This window comes from Haemorhous mexicanus, chromosome 3 (assembly GCF_027477595.1).
Source record: "Haemorhous mexicanus isolate bHaeMex1 chromosome 3, bHaeMex1.pri, whole genome shotgun sequence".
In the NCBI taxonomy this organism is placed as follows: Eukaryota; Metazoa; Chordata; class Aves; order Passeriformes; family Fringillidae; genus Haemorhous; species Haemorhous mexicanus.
Window position 1 is genome coordinate 5,633,774 of NC_082343.1, and position 20,363 is coordinate 5,654,136.

At 47.5% G+C, this 20,363-nt stretch overlaps 1 protein-coding gene across 4 annotated transcripts in view; it reads left to right on the top strand.

Moving 5' to 3' along the window:
- The window catches only part of SLC24A3 (solute carrier family 24 member 3), a 111,349-nt gene that overhangs the window by 16,408 nt on the left and 74,578 nt on the right, over nt 1-20,363 (top strand). For all 4 annotated transcript variants that reach the window (XM_059840644.1, XM_059840643.1, XM_059840646.1 and 1 more), the window contains exon 2: nt 1,570-1,707. In XM_059840644.1, coding sequence (XP_059696627.1) covers nt 1,570-1,707 — 138 coding nt within the window. The remainder of the gene's footprint in view (nt 1-1,569; nt 1,708-20,363) is intronic.

The following is a 20,363-nucleotide window of genomic DNA, read 5'->3' on the forward strand; positions in this document are numbered from 1 at the left end:
ATGACATTCTTCTTCTTTACCCCTCGCTTGGAAGAGTTTGCCATCCGAGAGAGGCAGAGGTTCTGCCGGAGGTCAGGGGCCGTGGCAGTCCCTGTGTCCTCCCTCCCTCCATGCAGTGACATAGAGAAGCCTTGCTGGCTTGGAAAAGAGTTCCTCTGCTTTGAAAGCAGCTTGTATGTGGAACTGAAACTGCTTTGCTCAGGCTACCAGAGTGTTTGTTGTTAGGGGAGATCCCTGATGCTGCATTACAGCTTGTGCTCCTTCTTGGAAAATACAGCCCGCTTCCATCAGCTTAATCTTACTGGTGCTCACAGACTAAACTGACAGCAAATTCCATTCTCTAACATTTGTAAAGCATTGAAAGGACAAAGTGCCTGAAGCTTCAAATGATGGCATTTGGTTTACCAAGGTAAATGGTCTTTTTTTTTTTTTTTTTTTTTTTTGCTTAGAAAACAGGGGTGCTTCAGGCTGCCCATGCAGCTGTGGCTCTTCCCCCAAACATGCACCCAGATGATTCCTGTGTATCCTGAGAACATTGGTCCCAGTTCCTGCTGGTGGCCTGGGATGCAGATTCCCAGGCATCCCTTTCCCAAACATTCCCTCCTGGTGTGGCATGGAGTGGCCTGAGCAGAGCATGATCTGGGCAGGGCAGACAAGACTCAGGTTGGGCAGCCCTCGCAACTGGATGTGCCAGGGAACCAAACACTAGGGTTGGGACCTGCAGAGAACCTTTTCCTTTGAGCCTTATCACCCTCTGAGGCATTGGCCCAAGATTTGAATCTCTACCCCACTGGTTTTTTGCCTGTGATCTGTTTCCAAAGTAGTGGACAGAACTGGGAATAATTCAGAAGTCCTTGTGAGAGAGCCCATGTTCTGCTTGTTGGGAATGGGATGAATGGGTGGGAGGAAATCCCTCTCAGATGCTGTTTATTACTGGAGGCCTGCAAGGTCTCCATTGCAAGAGGGCTGATTTGCTGAGTGGATATCTTCTGGCTTTAAAAAAAACAGAGTTTTTTCTTCCTCCCTTGAATCTGAACCAGCATAGGAGGCATGGAACTGACACATGAGCACGTTTGTCCAGCTGATTAGGCAGACATGGCATGTCCAGGGCTGACCAGCCTTGTGCCAGGAATATTGTAGAAATCAGCCAGCTGTCTGTGTTGACATTGCTAAAACAGAGCTTCACCAGTAGCACCAAGGAAAAGCTGAAGGGGAAGCAGAGCAAGGGTTTAGTCAGAGGTAGTGAGACAAGTACTGGCCCTCGTGTTCATGGATATTTCTTGTACTGGAGGTGTGGAAACGAGTCAGAGGCGTGCTCTGGCTTCAGTCAGATGATGCTGGATGGGAAAACAGAGATGCTCTCTTAGGATGAACTTCAGGAGCTATGGAGGAATGCACATGGCTCCCATGGGATGGGGAGCTGCTGGCAGTGTCCCATTCCAGTGGGCTTAGGAACGCTGCCCTTTCAAACCCAAGGGGCCGTGGGACTTTTAATATGCAAATGTTTTGGCTGCTTCAAGATGATCAGGAGTTGCCTTTCCTCATGTATCCACTGCTCTTTTCCTTCAGGTTATGATGCCCTGAGCTATTCTGTGGGATCTGGTGACAAGTGGAGCGGGCGACAGCTCCTGCAGGCGCGTGAGCAGAACGCGAGTGACGTTCCAGAGGATGGGGGGCAGCTCTACATCAGAAACTGCACTGAACCAGGTAGGAATAAAAATTGCCTCCAGCTGCTCAGTCCTGCTGATGGCTTCCTCACATCTGTTCTGCCAAGACTTGCTTATTTTTAAGTCCATAAATGCATTTCCTCAAGTTTTGGGGAGAGGAGGGGAAGGGTTTTTCACTGTTCTTCAGGACTAATTTAGGTTACATGCCCCAGGAGAAATTCTAACAAATCCAGTTCTGGCTGCACTTCTCTGCCTATAATTTTTCCTCTGCCATAATCCTTAATAACATTTCTGGACAGATGGATGATTATGGTCTTTTTTAGACAGCAAAAACTTGTACAAAAATTCTTCTTACTCAATTTTTGCTTGTTTGCATTACTCTGGCACTGTGCAGACGCAGTGTTGCAGCCTCACAGCAGCACTGGCAGTAATATTTTCCCCCACTGTGCTCAGTACCTTCTGTCTCACCATTGCAGCTGTTCCTGCTGCCCTCACCAAACAGAGTGGGCTGTAGGAAGCATGGGAGATTTTCTTTGTGGTGTGTGGGTTTCCCCCCCTCCCTTATTCTCAGAAAGTAGAGCAGTAACTCCTGAGTACCCTGTGTTTTCTCAGTAGGGAGAAAGCAGAAATACCTCGATATGTGAAATTACTGTTTCCTCTTGAAATTGTCATGATGTGACATCCGATAGTAGAAACTGATGCAAAGTACTGCAGAAAGGAAGTGAAAGTGACAGAGTTAAGGTCCTGTCTGTGGTTTTGTCGGTTTTGTTTGGGTTTGTCATAGTGCAAATGCAAATAACGTTAAGTAGTGTTAAGCAGTGTTGGTGTTAGGCCCGGTGGCAGTCAGAAGCGTTTGGGAGTGGGACACTCCCAAAATTCAATGTCTCTGAAGGTTACCTGTTGAGCTCAGAGGGCTGAGGATGACCTGAAGGATGCATCAGTTGTGCTGCTCAGCAAACAAGTGAGTAAAAGAGCTGGCAGGAGGGCATGGGAGTCGCAGTGGTGCTGCCTGTGATGCTGCAGCCATGCTTTCATGTCTGAAAGTGTGGCCAGGAGCAGGGTGGATCAAATCCTGGCACAGCCCTGACAGCAGGAACTGTGCTTGTCAGGCAGAGCTTCTGGAAAGCTCCATCCCAGGGCAGCACAGTCCTTCCCTTGGCTGTGCTGGTGCTGGATCAGGTCCCAAATGGTGGCACAGCCCTTGGGGTTTCACCAAGCACAGCTGCCTTTGCCTTCTCCAAGGGCTGCTCAGGGAAACTGGGGCAGTTTGTGATGCTGCTGAACATAGTGCATGAGTGCTGTATCACCAAAGCCTGGGGGCCCTTGTGACCTGGGAATCTGCAGAGCTCAAACCTCCCTCCACATCACATGTGCTGGCCTGCAGGTGCTTCTTCCCTTGAGCAGGTGTCAGGAGGGAAAGGCTGCCTGAAAAGGGTTTTTTTTCCTGCTTGCTTCCCAAGTGAATCTGTATAAACACCTTGCAGCTCAGCAGAAGTGGGTTAAGAAAGCAGTTTGACCTCACCTGCTAGTGGAGGGAAGTGGAATGCCTCCTGTTAAAATGTGCTGTGGTTTTTTGAAGTGCTTGGCTTCTGTGCTGTGTTGGCAATAAACACACCTTGATGTGCTAAAGGGAGGATCTGTGTTCTTTAGCTGCTCAGGTGATTGCAGGCTCATTTGAATGCCTGCCATGACATTTGCCAACTGCTGCTTTCATTTCCTAATGGTTTATCCAGTGACCTATCTAGTGTCATTTCATCATCAGAACTGCTCCAGATAGTGGGGGTTTTGCTCCCTTTGCCATTGCAACAAAAACTGTAGAAATATTAAAGTGGTGAAATGGACCGATTCCAGCCTAAGACCAATTTAAGGATTTTTTTTTGTTGTTGTTTGGTTTGGTTTTTTTGACCTTTTTCTGAGAAATGCCCACCACGGGCTCTGGCCTGTTCCTGTGGCTGAGTGTGGTTGTGTTGAGTGGAAGCAGAACCACAGAGCAGCCTGCTGTCTTTTCTAAGGGGCCTCTTGTCTCTTGCTGCCTGTCCTCTGAGTTTCCAGTCAGAGCTGCTTGTCCCCTCCCTCTTGGATCTTGGTGGCTCCTCATGGCAGTGTCTGCTGCCAGATGCTCTTCTGGCCTCTCCTACCCATCCCCTTGTCCTTGTGGTATCCACATGAAGGTGTGTGGAACTAGAGATGGACAAAACCAAAAAAATTGGACAGCTTATTCACTGAAGTAGTGATACTGTTTAAATGAAACACTTGTGATTCTGGGCCACGTTTGACAGTTTCAGCTCATGCAAAAGATGACGAGGAAAGAGCGAGAATTACTTGTGTCAATTCAGGCAAAGTATCATTTACTCACCCAGTCCTGTTCAGAAATGTGATTCACTCACTGGAAGCCAAAAAGAAGGATTAAGCTGGTTTAATGCTGGGTCAGGTCCTTGTGCTGCCAGATTCAGAGCTCAAATTGCACTGGAGGAGCTCCAAAGCTTGCTCTTCTTTCAGATGGGGTTTATTAGCTGCCAGAAGGTGACAGGCTCTGGGGCTGTGTCAGGGTGGGATGTCACATGTCTGGAGGTTCAGGTGGGAGGGGGTGGCCAGGTCCTGGTGCCAGCTCCTCACCAGACTGACATATGCTTCCTCTGATGAGCTGTCATCACCTTCTTTCCTCCCCCTCTTTAGCACTTCCACTCCTGCCTCAGAAAGGCTGAAAATAAAGTAACAGCCCTGCTTAAGTGTGCTGTTTTAAAGTCATTATCAGTAATGGCAGGAAATACTTGATTGCTGCAGGAACAAAAAGATCTCCCTGTATTCATTTATACCCTCAGGCATAAAAGTGCTTAAATTAAACAGCCAAAGAAGTTTTTGTGCTATTATTTTTTTTACATTTCCTCATCTTATTTCAAAAGCAACTTTCTCCTTTATCAATATTTCTCCAGTGAGTCACAGCTCATGGTAGTGTAATTTGTAGTGCTTGGCTGTGGAGCAGGTAACCCTTGCTGAATTCTTACTTGTGGCTGTGTCTTCAGAGCTCCTTTGGCACTGAACCACACACCCAGACCCCCTCGGGTGGAGCTGAGCATTCTGATCTCTTTCCTCTCATTTGTTTATGCACGTGGTGGGCTTTGTGTGGTGTGGGTTCTGCTGGGCTGTCATGCTCAGAATGAAGCCCAGGGAACTGCAGAGTTTAGAAAGGCCCTCTTCCCAAGCAAATACAGCATCCTATTCACTCTTCACATGAGTGATTTTGTGTTTTGTTTTCCTTTTTCTCCTGTTCCTCCTTGAGCCTCAATCCAATTGAAAGTTGCCTTCCCTCAAGCAAAATTAATTTCATCCTAGCAAAATGAAAAGTAAAAATTTGTTCCTGCCTTACAAGTTGCCAAACCTTGCTTTCACTTGGGGGAACGTTAGAAAAATAAATTGCTCTAAGTTTAGTAACAAAATATCCTTGAGGAATAGCAAAAAAGATGTTCTTCTCTCACTGAGCTATAAGTTTGGTGAATTTGACAGAAATTTGCTTGAACTTCTGCTTCCACACTTTGCTTCTGTTTGTCAACTTCAGACCTAAAGCGTCAGAAAACCAGAATGTTTGGGTTAAAACCTCAGAAATAAAAACAAAAACATGCTTATTTCTTTTGAGTTCTTGTGCTGGCAGTGAGCTGGGTTCTCCCTGGCTGCAGCCAGGAAGGAGAGATGTTCTCATGGTGGGGACCAGGGGCTGAGGTTTGGTGCTGGCCCCAAGGATCCGGGTCCTGGTTCCCAAGTTGTGTCCAGACACTGGATTTGGCTGTGTCCCAAAGCTGCCCCTCTGGCTGAGGGGAATAGGCAAGGCAGCTGAGGGCTTTGGAGCTCTCCTTGCAGAGCTTCCTTTGTTAGAAACCACAGAGGCTGTTTTCCTTTTCTGTGCTGCGCTCCGGACTTGCTCGGAGCTTGGGCTTCGCCTTCTGGGCTGGGCTCTTTAGTGGGACTGCTGGATTGTAGGGTCTCCTGGCAGTAAGAGGTGGTCACAAGTATTTTCTCTAGGATTTTTCAGCCATCCAGTGTGTGGCTGAGTTGTGCTGCTGTGCAGGGGAGCAGGTAGCTGAGCACCATTGCTCTGAGGCAGGACCTGGTGTGTTCTACAGCAGGGCTGTACCTGGACAGTGTGCCAAAGGGGGAGCTCAGAACAGCTGCTTTTGGCTGGGTACTTGAAAATTCTGAATTGATCACCACAACCATGCAGTTCCCTGTAAAACAGGGCCCTCTGGGCATACACAGGAGGCCAGTGGTGATCTTCTTGCTAAAATTTTGCCAGCGTTCCCATGTGATTATGTGTGCAACTCCGAGAGCCAGAGCTTCAGGGAGGAACATAACACAAAGCTCATGAGATTAAATGAGATTAAAATCAAGAGGTGGCAGTGGTATTACCCAGTTCATCCTGGGTGTGTTCTATTGCATCAGTGAAACAGAAGAAGGAGAATGCAAACTCCTGATTCCCAAGCCACCTTTGTCCCTGCAGTGTGCAGACTGAGGAGGGGTGGTGAGCTCCAGAGTGTTTTCCCCAAAAAGCTGCTGTCAGTTTTTCCAGAATCCATAACTACACATGTATCAAACAGCTTTCAGCCCTGAAACTTAAGTTAATGCTTGAGACCCCTGCTTACACATTCATGTTTGATCTGTGAAATACTATAGACACACCAAAGCATGTGCTGGTAACTGCTTGCTCTGATTTCCTTCATTATCAAGCTTACTCCTTCTACCCTTCTAGCATCATAGAGAAACTTTCAAACAGCTTAGGAAAGACACTGTCCTTCACATGATCTGCTCAGGAACCTCCTACTCCGTCCCAACAAAAACAACTCACACATTTTACATGGCCTGGGGTCAACAGGCACTGAGCAAATTCCTTCATTCCCAAATTTCTTGGTACTGCAAGTCTAAAATTTTTAACAACCAAAAATTTACAGCAGCACAGTAATTAAACTGCTTGTTCTGAGGGAAAAGAACCCTGGCTCAGCCTTCAGTGCAGTCGGGATGTGCACCTGTAGTGTGGGCAGATCTCTCAGGCTGGGACTTGTTTGCTCCGTTGGTGATGCTTGTGCTGAGCCTGTTTTAATTGTTTAACTGTTTTAATTCCCATTTTAATTGTTGTTCCTGGTGGGAAATGCTGTGTTGTCACGGGGTGGCTGTGCAGGGAGGGCTCACAGAGCTCTGGGGGAAGATCAGTGAGGCGTGCTGCACGGGGAGTGAGGAGCACCAAAGGTTAATTGCCTGTTGCTGCCCAAGAATCGTGTTCATAGTCTTGAGAAATGATGGCAAGGGGGGAGGAAGAAAGGAATAATCCTTGTAGGTAGAAAGGAACAGAACCTGTACACTTGCTGCTGCCAAAGGCACAGGAAGAGGATATTTGAGAGTCTGTCAGAAGTGCAGCCCCGTCTGCATGGTAGCTCTCCAATGGTGGAGTGGGGAAGCCCTGTGTCCTTTTTTATGATTATGTTTTCCCCTCTGGAATAACTTTAAAAGACCCAGAAATTTTCTTGGATTTTGGATTTATTTTGGCTTTTTTCCTCCGTTACTTTTTTGTTTGTTCTTTGTATCTAGAGGAATGAGGCTTGCTTCCTTGACCTTTTAGCAAGCTTGGGTTACTCCTTTGGTTATTGTGTGCTGTGGAAAAGGCAGCAGAGAGGCTTGAAATACTGAAAGGGGACCCTTGCTTCCAAATCTTTAAATGCCTTTGCATTTAAAAGGTGTTAAGCAACAAAGCATGACTTCAGACGTGAATAAATATCACATTGTGCCTCCCTGAATTGGGTTTTACTTCTCTGACACTTGAGGATGCCAGGCTGCTGCTGTGCATCACTCTGGTAATCTGAGAAGTCTTCCATGAAGCCTGTGACCTGAATTTCTAAGGAGGCAGTGAAAAAAAAGAAAAAAAAAATTGTCAAGTCAGACTTGCTCCTTTCTCTGGGAAGAAAATGCACTTGGATTTTCACATGCTGAGCATGGAGAGCAGTGCCAGTGGAGGGTTTGGGGCTGGCAACTGGGAAGAGTCAGTGTGGTCCCCTTGTCTGGTGGCTCTGGCTGCCTCAGGACATTGCTGAGGTGCAGATGGCTGCTCACAGCTGCAATAACATTGCAGTGATTGTGTGCCAGATCTAGATGTTCTAGACTGGCCAGATACCAGAATGGTTTATTTTTTTTTTTTCACACCTGAATTATTCGCCTGGCATGATAACCACAAATCATCCACTTAGCATTTAAAAATACATTGCTGCATTTTTGTAAAATGTCCTAATTCTCCCCAGGAAAATCTGTGCTGCTGTAAATTTTTGGTTGTTAAAAATTATAGACTTGCAGTACCAAGAAATTTGGGAATGAAGGAATTTGCTCAGTGCCTGTTGACCCCAGGCCATGTAAAATGTGTGAGTTGTTTTTGTTGGGACAGAGTATGAGGTTCCTGAGCAGATCACGTGAAGGACAGTGTCTTTCCTAAGCTGTTTGAAAGTTTCTCTATGATGCTAGAAGGGCAGAAGGAGTAAGCTTGATAATGAAGGAAATGAGAGCAAGTAGTTATCAGCACATGCTTTAAATGTTGGTGTGTCTATAGTATTTCACAGATCAAACATGAATGTGTAAGCAGGGGCCTCAAGCATTAACTCAAATTTCAGGACTAAAAGCTGATGTAGCTCTAAGATCCAGGACAAGCCTTTCTTAGAGTTCTGTTTTAAATTTGGTATTTTTGAGCTATTACTGCAAAGGAAGAAAAATAACATCTGGCCTCATGTTGCAAACTGGATTTTTGTTGCTTGTTTTTTGGTTCTTGCCAGTAGTTAGTAGTTAAAAATCAAAGGTCCAGATTTTCCATGAGTGTAAATTATTACTGGCTTCATTGACTTCATTGTATTTACACTAGATTTAAATGACCAAGAATCAAATAAAACATCCCAAGTCAGGTTTTAATACAGTCAGGGTGGAGTTTTTATCATCTGCAATCTGCATTTTAAGCAGTGCTTAATTGTGTAGTTTTTATATACAGACACGTGCGTAAATTCACTTATGCATGCACAGAATAATGGCTTCATGTATTAAAGCTGAAGCAGTTTGATTTAATGTGCAGCAGTGGGTAAAATAAAAATATTTAAATAAAATGCCCTTTTTTGTGGACTGCATTGCAAAGAATTCCCAGATTAGATACTGATTGCCCATATGTGCAAGTCCTTTGTCATTTCCCTGCTGCTCCTGTTAGAAAATGGAGAGGTGAGTGGTTTTTCTTTCCTAAAGAAACCTAGTGCTGGCAGAGGGGTGGAGAGCTCCTGCTTCAGCCCAGGCTCTTCAGGGGCTCTCCTGTTGGGATCAAAGTCTTCTGTGTTGGCTGTGATGAAACCACACAGAAAGAGGCATCACCCCTCCAATCCAGAACTGTCCATGCCAGCAGGGCACGCTCCAGGCAGATGGGAGAGTAACAGAACAGGATGCCAGCTGCTTGGAGTGTTCAAACCAGGCACACACCCCACAGTCACCAGCGTGGAGAGCACTCTGTGGATGCTCATCCAGAGATACTGGGTGGTTTTCAGATTTGGTTTCATTTCCATCCTGAATGTCAGGATTTTAGGATATGGTCAGGTACCCTAAAATTTCAGGATAGGATCCAATATCTTTTAACAGGCTTATGCTGGTGCTTTGGAGAAAAAAGTACTGATTGTGGGGCAGCAGCTACCTCAGTGCTTCACGAGCTGTCTGGCAGCTTCTCTCTCAGGGGAATTGCTGCCCCCCAGCTCACTGAGTGCCTTTGCCAGTGACCAAAAGTAGTGTCCAGGCAGTGCCACAGCTTTCTGTCCTCACCACTGGTCTTGGCAGTGCCCCCATGGGCACGAGCTTGGATGAGGATCTGCCAGAAACTCTCAAGGTTGTTTGCACAGTCGTGGTTGTGCCTCTCTGCTGGAGGGGGGAAATGCTTTGGAATAAACCCTTTCCTTGGTTTTATATGTATGTGCATAGAAAATAGAGAGGTGGGATAAAGGGAAGTGAGCAGTCCTGAGCAGAGTGTTTGTAACCAAGGCCAGTCCTGGTGAACTCGAACACAGGAGCAGCGTCAGCCCAGGCACCTGGTGATGGATGGGCAGCTGCTGACAGCCTGAATGGCCACTTCTAATTAGCACTCATTCAAAGTCTCAGAAGAAACCTGACTGGAGGATCAGCTCTTGCCCCCATGAGTGTGAGTCCCCCGTGACCCGAGCACTGCAAGCTTGGCAAGCTGTGCAGCCCAGGAGAGCATCCCGGTGATTCCCCACCACTGCAGCTCCAGTCCCAAAGGGCTCTGAGGAATCATGAGCCAGAGGTGTGCTTGTCTTCCCATCTCTTAATTGGCAGCAGAAGAGGAGGAAAGGAGAAAGTGATCATTATTTTATGTTAAAACAGAGATAATTACTGCTATAGAATTTCACCAGAAAACAAAGCAGCAATTAATTATTCATTGTCAGAACTCCTGCACAGCTCAGCAGAGTGGGGGTTCACATGTCCTGTGGGCTGGGGCACAGGGTGCCCTGTGCCTTGTCACTCTGCAGGGATGGCTCCCTTGGGAGGAGGCTGCTTTGGAGTCTCTTGGGGCTGCTGCCCACGGGAACTAAGCCTGTTGCTCCATAAAACCTGCCTGCAAGCCGAGTGCCTGATGGGATCCCTGCCTGTGCTCGTGGTAGACGTGGCCGTGTCAGTGTGCCACAGCATGCCTGGAGAAGGGCCCTGGCAGTGGCAGAGGTGGCTGCTCAGGCTGGAGGGGTGTGTCTGACACTGCCTTCTGGCTCCCTGTACATCCAGTGCCGTGTTCTCTGGGAAAAGTGCCAGCAAAGTGTGAGATGTGTCTGTCACAGGGATTGGGCCAGTGGCCTGAGTGACACTTCCCCGATGCACTCTTGCATCTCCCAGTTACCAAGTCAGTAGCTGGTACCTCTGTATGAAATAGCTCCTTGCATTTCATTTTCCCTGGGAATTTGAGTGTTCCCTGTACCCTGTGCAAGCCTTTGTGCTCCACAGTAAGAGTTGCTGAGCTTTGTGCTGCCTCTTGAGAGGAGGTCAGTGTGCTGAGGAAAATGGAAGGAGAGGGCATGGATTTTCTGTGAGAGGACATCAGAGCCACTCTTGAAGCAAGCAGGATCTCAAGGATGTCCTCCAGGGCAATTGGTTGCTGCAAGGACCCTCAGTGAGGCAGGATGCTTCATGCAGGGATGCAGTGACTTTCTTGTAGCCATAGCAACAGCTGGAGATTTGGTGGTGACTGCCAGCATCCCTGGACTGATGGACCTGTAAGAGAGGTGGGGCTGCAAGGCCAGGCAGTGGAGGGACCCACAGCCATGCAGGTGAGCAGGGCAGGTGTGCTGAGACTGTCCAGCTGTGCTGCCAGATCCTTTCTGGTCTCACTGCATTGTGCCCGCACCCCTGGCAGCCCCCAAAGCTGAGGGGTGGGCAAGGGACCAGACAGGACAGCTCAGAGAGCAGTGGACAGGGCAGTGCAGATGGATCCCATCCCATGAACTGTATCTTGGAGCAAGATTGTTGGATCCCTGTGGAGCCAGGCTTCTATGGGTAGTTCTGAACCTCACCCTGTCCCCCATCCCCAGGTACCAGGATTGCAGATTTAATCAGGATGCAGGAGCTGATAAATACTTGGACTGGGAGATGGAAAGTTCCACTGAGCCACCACCACTCCTGTGCTTGGGGGAAGCTGGCAGTGGGGGAATTGAGCTGTTCATGCAGCCTCTGTGCTTGAATTAATTTTAGGTTCTTCTTGCACTTGGGTTCCTCCTTTGGACATGTCTTTCCAAACTCACTTCTTCTTAAAAAAACCCCATAAATTCCAAGTGAAGCTTTTGCTGAAAGCCAGTACATCTTCTGCCCTACCTCCAGTGTCTGTGCTGAATGGTTTGGATTGAATTGCTGTCTCCTGGGAAAGACTCACAGGGACAATTAACCCGCCCTCAGAACAGAATCAATGAGTAGGTGAGCACACAGGAAGCCAGGAGGACCCAGCAGCCCACAGAGCTGAGTCATGTGATACATCCTTACCCATAACCTGCCTGGTCAGCTTTCCTTGGAGCTCTTGGTGGTGTTTGGTGGCTGCTGGAGGAGACCTTGGTGTGCAGGCACGTGTGCACCCGTGTTGGAGCACACATGTGAGTGCCTGGGTCTTGTTTGCTCTGCAGAGCACTTGGAGTGCTCTGCCCAGCCAGGGACAGCAGAGCTGAGTGCAGGATTGATGTTTCCCCTGGCAGATTGTTCCATGTAGGAAATTCCCTGCTGCTTCAAGCCTATAAATCAGGATTGGATGGCCTTTTAAGGGTGTGTGCTATCAGTCAGTTTCCCATCCTATTCAGATTTTGCAGATCCATGGCACATTCCCAGTGGAGGTGCAGACTTGCCTGCAGCCAGTGGAACTAGAGGAAGTCCTGTTGCTTTGGCTCCTTTTCCCAGCCCACAGAGCCTCCCCGGGTGACACGGCTTCTGCAGGTGGAGCTGGGGTGTCACTCTGGGGGACAGGGCTGGAGCCATCCCCTTCTCCCACAGACAGGGTGCTGCCAATCCTGCTGGAGCTTGGGCAAGCAGGGGCTGGTGGGGTTAAAGCAGAGCCCGTTGCCCAATTTCAGAGGGAGGAGGTTTGCAAGCAGACCAGGTTTAATTTACTGCCTTGTAATTAATTGTTACGGTGTTGTTGTGGGTCCTGGGATGAGGTGAGAGATGAGAATTTACTCCAAGTTTTCAGAAGGCTGATGTATTATATTATGATATATTAAAATAAAATTAAATACTAAAACTACACTAAAGAAAGAGAAAGGAGATATCAGAAAGCTAGAAAAGAATGATGAAAAAAAAACCTGTGACTGACTAGAGTCCCGACACAGCTGGACTGGGATTGGTTATTAATTAAGAAACAATTCACAAGGAACCAATCAAAGATGCACCTGTTGGTAAACAACCTCCAGACCACATTCCAAGCAATCAGATAATTATTGTTTACATTTCTTTTCTGAGGCTTCTCAGCTTCTCAGGAGAAAAAACCTAGCAAAGGGATTTTTCATAAAATATAACAGTAACACTGCAGTTTTTTTCTACTCCCACAAGACCAGTAGTGGGAACACATACTTTGTAGTTTATCTGTAAAACTCAAAGAACTGGGTGAACTGCTCAAAGGATGCTGCTGTGAGTGATTAGTGTTTGGAGAACTGAAACAACCTGGAGGCTTGTGCTTGGTGCTGGGAAGGTGACAGGCTGTGTGCCATGCCAGGTTTGTGCTGGAAATTGCAGAGGAGGGAGGTTCTCTGCTGTGCAGAGATTCCCCTGCTGGGCAGGACGGGCTGTGGGAAGCTCAGGAATGGTTTGGGGTGGTGTGTGGCACAGCAGCAAGGGCTGGGGCACTCAGGCCTGTGAAAATGAGGTCATCTGATTTTTGGGGTAAACAGAAACTGCTGGGGAGGTTCTGCATGGAGCCTCAGGTGTGGCTGTCAGGGCAAATCCATCCTTATTTCTTGACATGCTTAACAGCAGGCACAGTGGGATGGCCCTCAGAGTGCTGACACAGGCAAACACACTCTGGAGTGGCTGTGCACTGTTCCTGTGGGGGTGAAAATACTTGCAGGAAAGTCAGAATAAATACTTTCCTCTGTTGCCTTTATTGTTCTCTTTCTTTTACACATTTAATGGCTCTTCTGTTAATACTGTTTTGTTCACACAAAATTTAAACAGAGCAGTTTCACCTGCTTTTTAATTTTTGGGTGAAAATAGTAGAGACCCTCATCTTCACGTTTCAGCATGATAGTGCCACAGGTGATCATCCTCTTTCCAGCCCTGAGTGTCCCCTCAGGAGGTTGGGAGCAAGCTCCAGGATTCTGCAGAAGGCTGGAACAGATGAAGAGAAACCTGTGCTGTTCCAGCTCTCCTCAGGCAGTCTGTCCTGAAGTGGGAGATGGAGCTGCATTTTTTGGATTGAAACACTTTGTTTCTAACATTGGCTGCAGCAAACAAGTCTGGAGAAGCATTAAATCCTGAAGCAATTAAATGTATCTGCAAAGATTTTTTTTCCCCCCTTTTGTGAGATACTTTGCCAGCTGTTGTTTATGGAAAAAATCTCAATCTTTTTTATGAGAACTGTTTTTAGGTTTCTTTGTGTTTGGGGCTGATTTATACATTATGCATTAGCTCGGGAAGGCAAAACATTTATTTACCAGCCTGAATATTTAGAGGAAGAATAAGTGGGAGTCAGTGAAAAGCCTGTATGGATAGCTTAGCCAGAGATTCAGAAGAGCTTTCCTGGTGTTAGAAGTGGCACAATTAACTCGTAAGGGAAGAGCCAGACAATAAATGGGACTTTCCTCTGCCTCTATGTGGGTGACCCCTCTGCCTGCAAGGCCTTGTGTTCCATGGCCAATGCACACAGATTGCAGAAACCCCTCTCTCTGCTGGATCCTGGGGACTGATAGCAGCTGGGGACTTCTCTGTTGTTGGAGGTACTGGCTTCATGGAGGCCAGAGAAAAAAGGGACACGTGGAATGGTTCCTGACTGGGCTGGCTGTGTTTGGAAGGAACTGAGGAGGAGTGAGTTTTCTTTGTGTAGGTTTGCTAAATGGTGTTTTTGAGGGAGTTCTTTTATAAGGCACTGTGCTGAGAAATGCACTGTTCTTTATGCTGTTCTCTTTTCTTTTTGCCTGTGAATGAAAGGATGTTGATTAGAGCTGGGGCCAAGCAGCATGCCCTTGTCTGGGATGAGGCATGCCATAGGAATCGTGCTGCTACAGAACGAGGCTCAGAGGTGGTTTTATTGCTTGCTGACTGCAAGAACTTGCCACCAAATGATAGTTTGTGAGAGCTGGGCTGTCTTAGGAACAAATGGAGTAAGTGGGCTGGAGCTGTGAAGAAAACAAACAATATGGGGGATAATACATCCTTATAGTTCAGAACAAGGAACTGACTTCCCTGGGAGCAGGTACTTGGCTGCCTCAGAAGCTGGCAGGGAATTGTGATGTGAATTTGAACAAAATACAGCAAACCAACAAGCAAACTGAGCTGTGAGACCCGTGAGCCTTGCTTCAGCATGATGGTATTAAACAGAGAAGCTGCAAACCTTCCTGAGCATCACTGTGGGAATGAGGACTGAGCTGTGGCAGTCACGGAGCAGCACTGTGTGCTGTTCCCTGGAAATGCTGCAGGAACACACAGCCAGCAGCCAGAAATAAGGGCTCACAGAGAGGGGGGTTTGGTGTGGTCAGAGAGGGGAGGAGGTGGTAGCAGAGGAGCCATGTGTGACACAGGACAGACTCTCATGGGCTGCCCAAAATCTCCCATTGTGCTTGCCACTGGTGCTTGGCCATTTCATTGCTTTTCCAGGCAGGCTGTGTCAGTGAGGTGGCTGCTGTGGCTTCACTCATCCTCTGCTTGCACTGAATAATGATCAAGGTACCTGTGGAGGTGCACTGAGCCTGGCAGAGAACATGGGGGAGAAAGCAAAGCAAACCTCCCCCTGGGCTTTGTGTCTGAGGGTGTTGTTCATTTCTTTGAGGGGGATGCAACTGTGCCTGGTTGGCAGGAAGCACGTGGTCCAAAGCAGCCAGCCCCCAATCCAGAAGGGTTCATTTATTTGCCCCACAGCATGTCCTGAAATAGTAATGTTTGGATAATGTTTTGGGGGTAACTAAGCTGGAACATGTGTATAACTGTTCAAGTTGTGAATGCCAAAAAAGGGAATCCATGTTAAGCTCAAAAATCTGGACTCATCGTTTAATTAAAAAAAATGTTACAATTGTAGTTTGGTGTTGTTGCATTATGCTATAGGCTTTTTGGCAGGGCTTTCATGGGAGATGAGGAAACAGCAGCCTGATGCTTCCCTCAAGCTTTTTTGAGACTGTTCTCTCTTTTGCCAAAGTGTACGTGATGCATTCTTAAAAAATCCATCTTGGGTTCCTCAGCCTCTGCTGGAAACCACTCTGGAGGGTGAATGTGGGACAAAGCACATCTTGGACGCCCCTGCTCCCCTGCCAGGCCTTTGTCTTTGAAAACCAGGGTGAGGGGCTGCATGTAAGGCCAGTAAGGAAGGGTCTGGCCCTTCTGCTCAGCTGGACCTGGTGTTCGGGGAGGCAGGAGAGGTTCTGTCCATCTGTGCTCCATTGGGGAGCATAATTTGTGTGATCTGCAGTAAAGTCATAGTTAGGTGGGGTGGTCTTCAGTGTTGGGGCTGAGCTGAACTCTCCCAGGGGTTTCTTACCTCTGCATGTGGGCACCAAGCCCAGGCAGAGACACTGCGTGGCTCTGAGCACAAGGAATGGGTTTATAACCCTTACACAAGGGCGTGTCAGAAGTGCCCTGGATGGAGAGGATGATTAGACAGGCAGAGCCCTTCAACAGGGGGAGTTTCTCAATTTCTTTGAGGAAAAATAAAGTCATAAGGGCCGTCCCTTTGCTTGTATCTTAAATTAACCCAGAGTTTAATTTGTTGCATTTGTTTTAGTTTGTCAGCTGAGCTCAGGCAGAGATATGTCAGAAAATTATGCTTTACTCCTTAGAAAAACCCACAAAGCCTTACAGCTGCATTTATGCAGGAGTAGCAAGGTTGGTGGAGTGAGGGGGAAAACAAGATTTTTTAAGCCAGTAGATTTCTTCTTTTAGCTGCTTTCAGGTTTGAGAAACCTGAAAAACCTGAGGTTTTTAAGCTCTTTTCTGCAAACACGAGGATTCAGGAATGCTTTTTGACATTCCGTTGTTTTTCCTTGTTTTGTTTTTTAGCTTGCTTTTGATGAAAATGGGTTTGACCCTCTGGCTGTGTGAGGTGGCATGGAGTGAAGGCTGCCAGGCTGTCCTGCAGGGCAGCTGGCATGTGTCCCTGCTGCTGCCTGGGATGGGAGCTGGGAATGGGGACAAGGATGTGCCGCAGAGGGAGCCAGGACTGAGTGTCCCCTTTTCAGAAGCATTGCCTGGTCCTTTAAGGGGCTCTGTCTGGTGGGGAGGTCTCTTGGGCACTGATGGCTTTTATGCTGGCATGGCTGGGTGGGGAGCAGGGGGAGCTGAGGTGCACCTGGCAGGCTGTAGGAATTCCTTCCCAGTTCTCCCCAGCTGTGGTGCTGGGGGCATTGTGCAGAGGATGCTGGGCACTGAGAGCCACAGGCATATGGCAGTGGTAGGAGGGGTTTCCATGGAAACCTTTCAGCAGCATGACATCATCAGCACTGTCACATTTAAGCTTTTCAAGGCTTTTTGGATTTTAGGGATTACATAACAGTGGAGGGGTTAGGCTGGGGCTTAGATCTAATCACTATTCAGGGTCTTAGTTGAATTAAATTTTTAGAAAATCCAAACACCCCAATCCAAAAGTGGCCAGCAGCAGTGGTAGCAGCAGGAGTGGCTTTTTAGTCATCTTGGGCAGGCTCTGCAAACCCTGGAGCCTCAGGGGCTGGGGCAGAAGGAGCTGCAAGGCTGGGCTGGGGCATAGCCACTCACACTCACACCCATCTGTATGAATGTTGGTGTAGCTGAGTCAAGGGTTTTTTGCTTAGAGCAAAAGAAGAAGATTCATCTTGCTTCTAGGTATCTGTAATCATTTCCTAGCAGCTGTTGGTGTTCATTGTTCTGTCCAGTAACTTTTCTTATATGTGAACTTGAGGAAAATACTCTGTGGTTTTCTGTGAAATGTAACTCAGTGTTTTTGTGAGACATTCAAGACTGAAGAGCCTTGTGGGAAGTTTGGAAATAATGTAATAACATCTAGTGAGGCAGTAAAGCCTGCAGATAACACAGGGAAAGTCTTGAAAGATGATGGATTTGTTTTTAACCACAGCACAACTGCTCCAGACTTGGGGTTCCTGACTCAGCATTCCTGATGGGAACAACTTACAGCAGTGAAAGGATTCTAGGATTCCTTGGAACAAAAAGGTTGCCTGGGCTGGAAAGGAATGACTTGTCTTGCTGGGAGGAGGTGCAGCATGAAAAGGAAGAGAAAGACTGAAATCCGCAGTAAATGCTTTGAAGACCCCTCCTGGTGTCTTTATTACAGCTGAAGGGCCCAAAGCTCTTCTCCTTGCCAGTGTCTCAGGGCCAGATGTGCCTCTGAGCCACAGGAGCAAGTGCCAGGCAGGGCTTAGGATACAATCCCACTTTGGGTGGGAAGGGACCTTAAAACTCATTTCCCTGCCACAGGAAGGGACACCTTCCACTGTCCCAGGTTCCCCCAAGCCCCATCCAGCCTGGCCTTGGACCCTTCCAGGGGTCCAGGGGCAGCCCCAGCTTCTCTGGGCAACCTCTGCCAGGGCCTCAGCATCCTCACTGTAAAAAATATTTGTTTGCTATCTGATGTAAACTCACCCTCCTTCACCTTGAAACCATCACTCCTTAGCCCTGAGGGAGGAATGAATGGTGCTGTTGCAGCTTTGGGGGTTTATGGAGTGTTACCTTAGGGAAGCAGCTTTTAAAGCATTATTTTTATTTATTTCTTTATTTATTTTAGCAAAACACATTTGAGTATGTCAAAAGTTGTATCATCTACCAGAGGGGTGTCGTACCTAGAATATGATTCATAACCCAGATGGCATTTGTCTGCCTCTGGAGAGTTAATCTCCTGATCTGTTTGTCTTTTACCTGCAATTGTATATTGTAGATGGTTATTTTAAGGGAAAATTATCAAACCCCCTCTTTTTACTTAACTAATATCATTAGAGTGCACATACAAAATTTTGTTTTGCTAACAAGAAATTCCTGGGACTGCCTCTAGTGAAAGAATTATCTGTGCAGGTAGCAGAATCTTTTCTGCAAAAAAGATTGGCTAGGAAAGATAAGGCTGCTTTTTTTAAAGGAGTCAGAAAAGTTGCAATTCAATTATTGTAGCCAGAAATACTTACATCCACCTTGTTGAACAGGAGGATAGTTATGTTCAGTAAGACAGGGGTCAGTTGTAACCTTTCCAGGCCAGCCCTTTAGGAGCCATTTTACCTTGTCACCCTGTGCCAGCTCTTACCTGCTGTCCTCTCTCCCTTGCTGCCATCAGAAGCAGCTCTTCACTCCTGGCAGGAACAGGAGGAGTACCTTGGTGAGGAGCCAGGTGGGTTTTATTGCAGCCTGGGCATCCTCAGGAGTGTCCTCTGGTCCCTGCTGCTTCCTCAGCCCTCACCATGGTGTTGGTCATGGATCAGAGAGGGCACAGCTCTGTGAGGTGTGGTCTGAGCCACTTCTCCAGGCAGACAGGGCTGTGGTGGATGGCCAGAAGGAATGAATGCCCCCTCCAGTGCTGGCCATGGGCCTGTGTCACTGTCACCGAGCTTGGGTGGCTCTGGAGAACCATCCCACTCCCCTGGCCTCTTCCTCTTGTTTATTGTTCTCTTATCTAGAGTTTTGTACGCTGTCCACACCAGGCTCAGTGCACTAGAAAAGCACAGCAAAAATGGCCAACAATCTCTTGTTACAAGGTCTTTTAAAGCTAAACTGTCCGATTAAGGACTGACACCTAAATATTTGTGGAGGGATAGAATGTAAGGAAATAGTGCAGAAGGTAATCTCACCTCTGAGGAGTTGCAGCTGTGCTAATTACCAAAGATTAGGAACAGGCCTGCCCTTAACAAGCCACAGCTGTGTCCAATGAGGATGAGTGCTATAAAAGAGTGGGGTTAGCTGGGTGAGGAGAGAGCTGGAGTTGTTGGCTGTGAAGAAGGAGTCAGTGCTGTGAGGGGCTGCCCATGAGAAATCACTGAGAAGGTATGAGAGCTTTTGCAGTATGATGATAACAAATTATTTTCCCTTTTTAACCCAATAACTGATCTCAAAGAGCCCCCAATGCAGACTTTTCCACCCAATTACAAAATGCCACCCAAACCCATGAAGAAGAAGGAAGAAGCAGCCCAGGACAACACCCTGTGCCCTCCATCTTGCTTCCATCCACAACATACTAAAAATTCCAAAACCTAAATTTCTCACCAAGTGATACACCTACACTACTCTCTACAATCTACTTCACACCTTAGTGGATTCTGGTCTGTTCTGGAGTCTAGGAAACTTTCTCCATGAGGGTCGAAGTCAGTGCTCCCCTGGGGGTCAGGGCACCCTAGAGCAGACAGAGAAATATTCCCAGTGCCCTGGGTTTCCACATCTTTCCACAGCACAGGGAGAGGGTCACTGTGCAGTGGAACTTGTTGGATAAAATGCGTTCTGAGATTTTATGGATGTGTGAAGAAAGGATGTACAGGGTGAGTCCATGCCTCTTCCAAGCTCCCTGGGGAATGACTGAGGGGAGTAAATCAATCCCCCAGGCAGGGTCTGCACTGCCCAACTGTGTGGCCCTGAAGTTTTATGCTCCTGCAGAAGCAGGCAGTTTGGAAACAATTTAATAGGGGAGTTAATCCAGATTTGGGTTTTGGGATTGGTTGTTTTCCATGTATTTGGTGGTGGTTTGTGTACAGAGGTTGGAAGGCAAGCAGCTGTGAGTCGGGATGGAGGAGAACCAGGTTGCCATGAGCACAGCAGCCACAGCTGTGAGAGGAGCTCACAGCACAGCTCCTGCACAGAGGGCAGCCAGTTCCTGAGCTCTGGCAGATGAAGCATTTCTAGCAGGGATCAGAAAATGTTCACAGCCCACAGTTCTACCCAGAGCTTGTTAGGACTGCTCGCTGCAACAGTGTCAGCACACTGAGAAAGGAACTCAGGTTGGAGAAGGCAAATGTAAAATACTGGGATAATCAGGGGACTGTGGAGGCTCAGAACAAG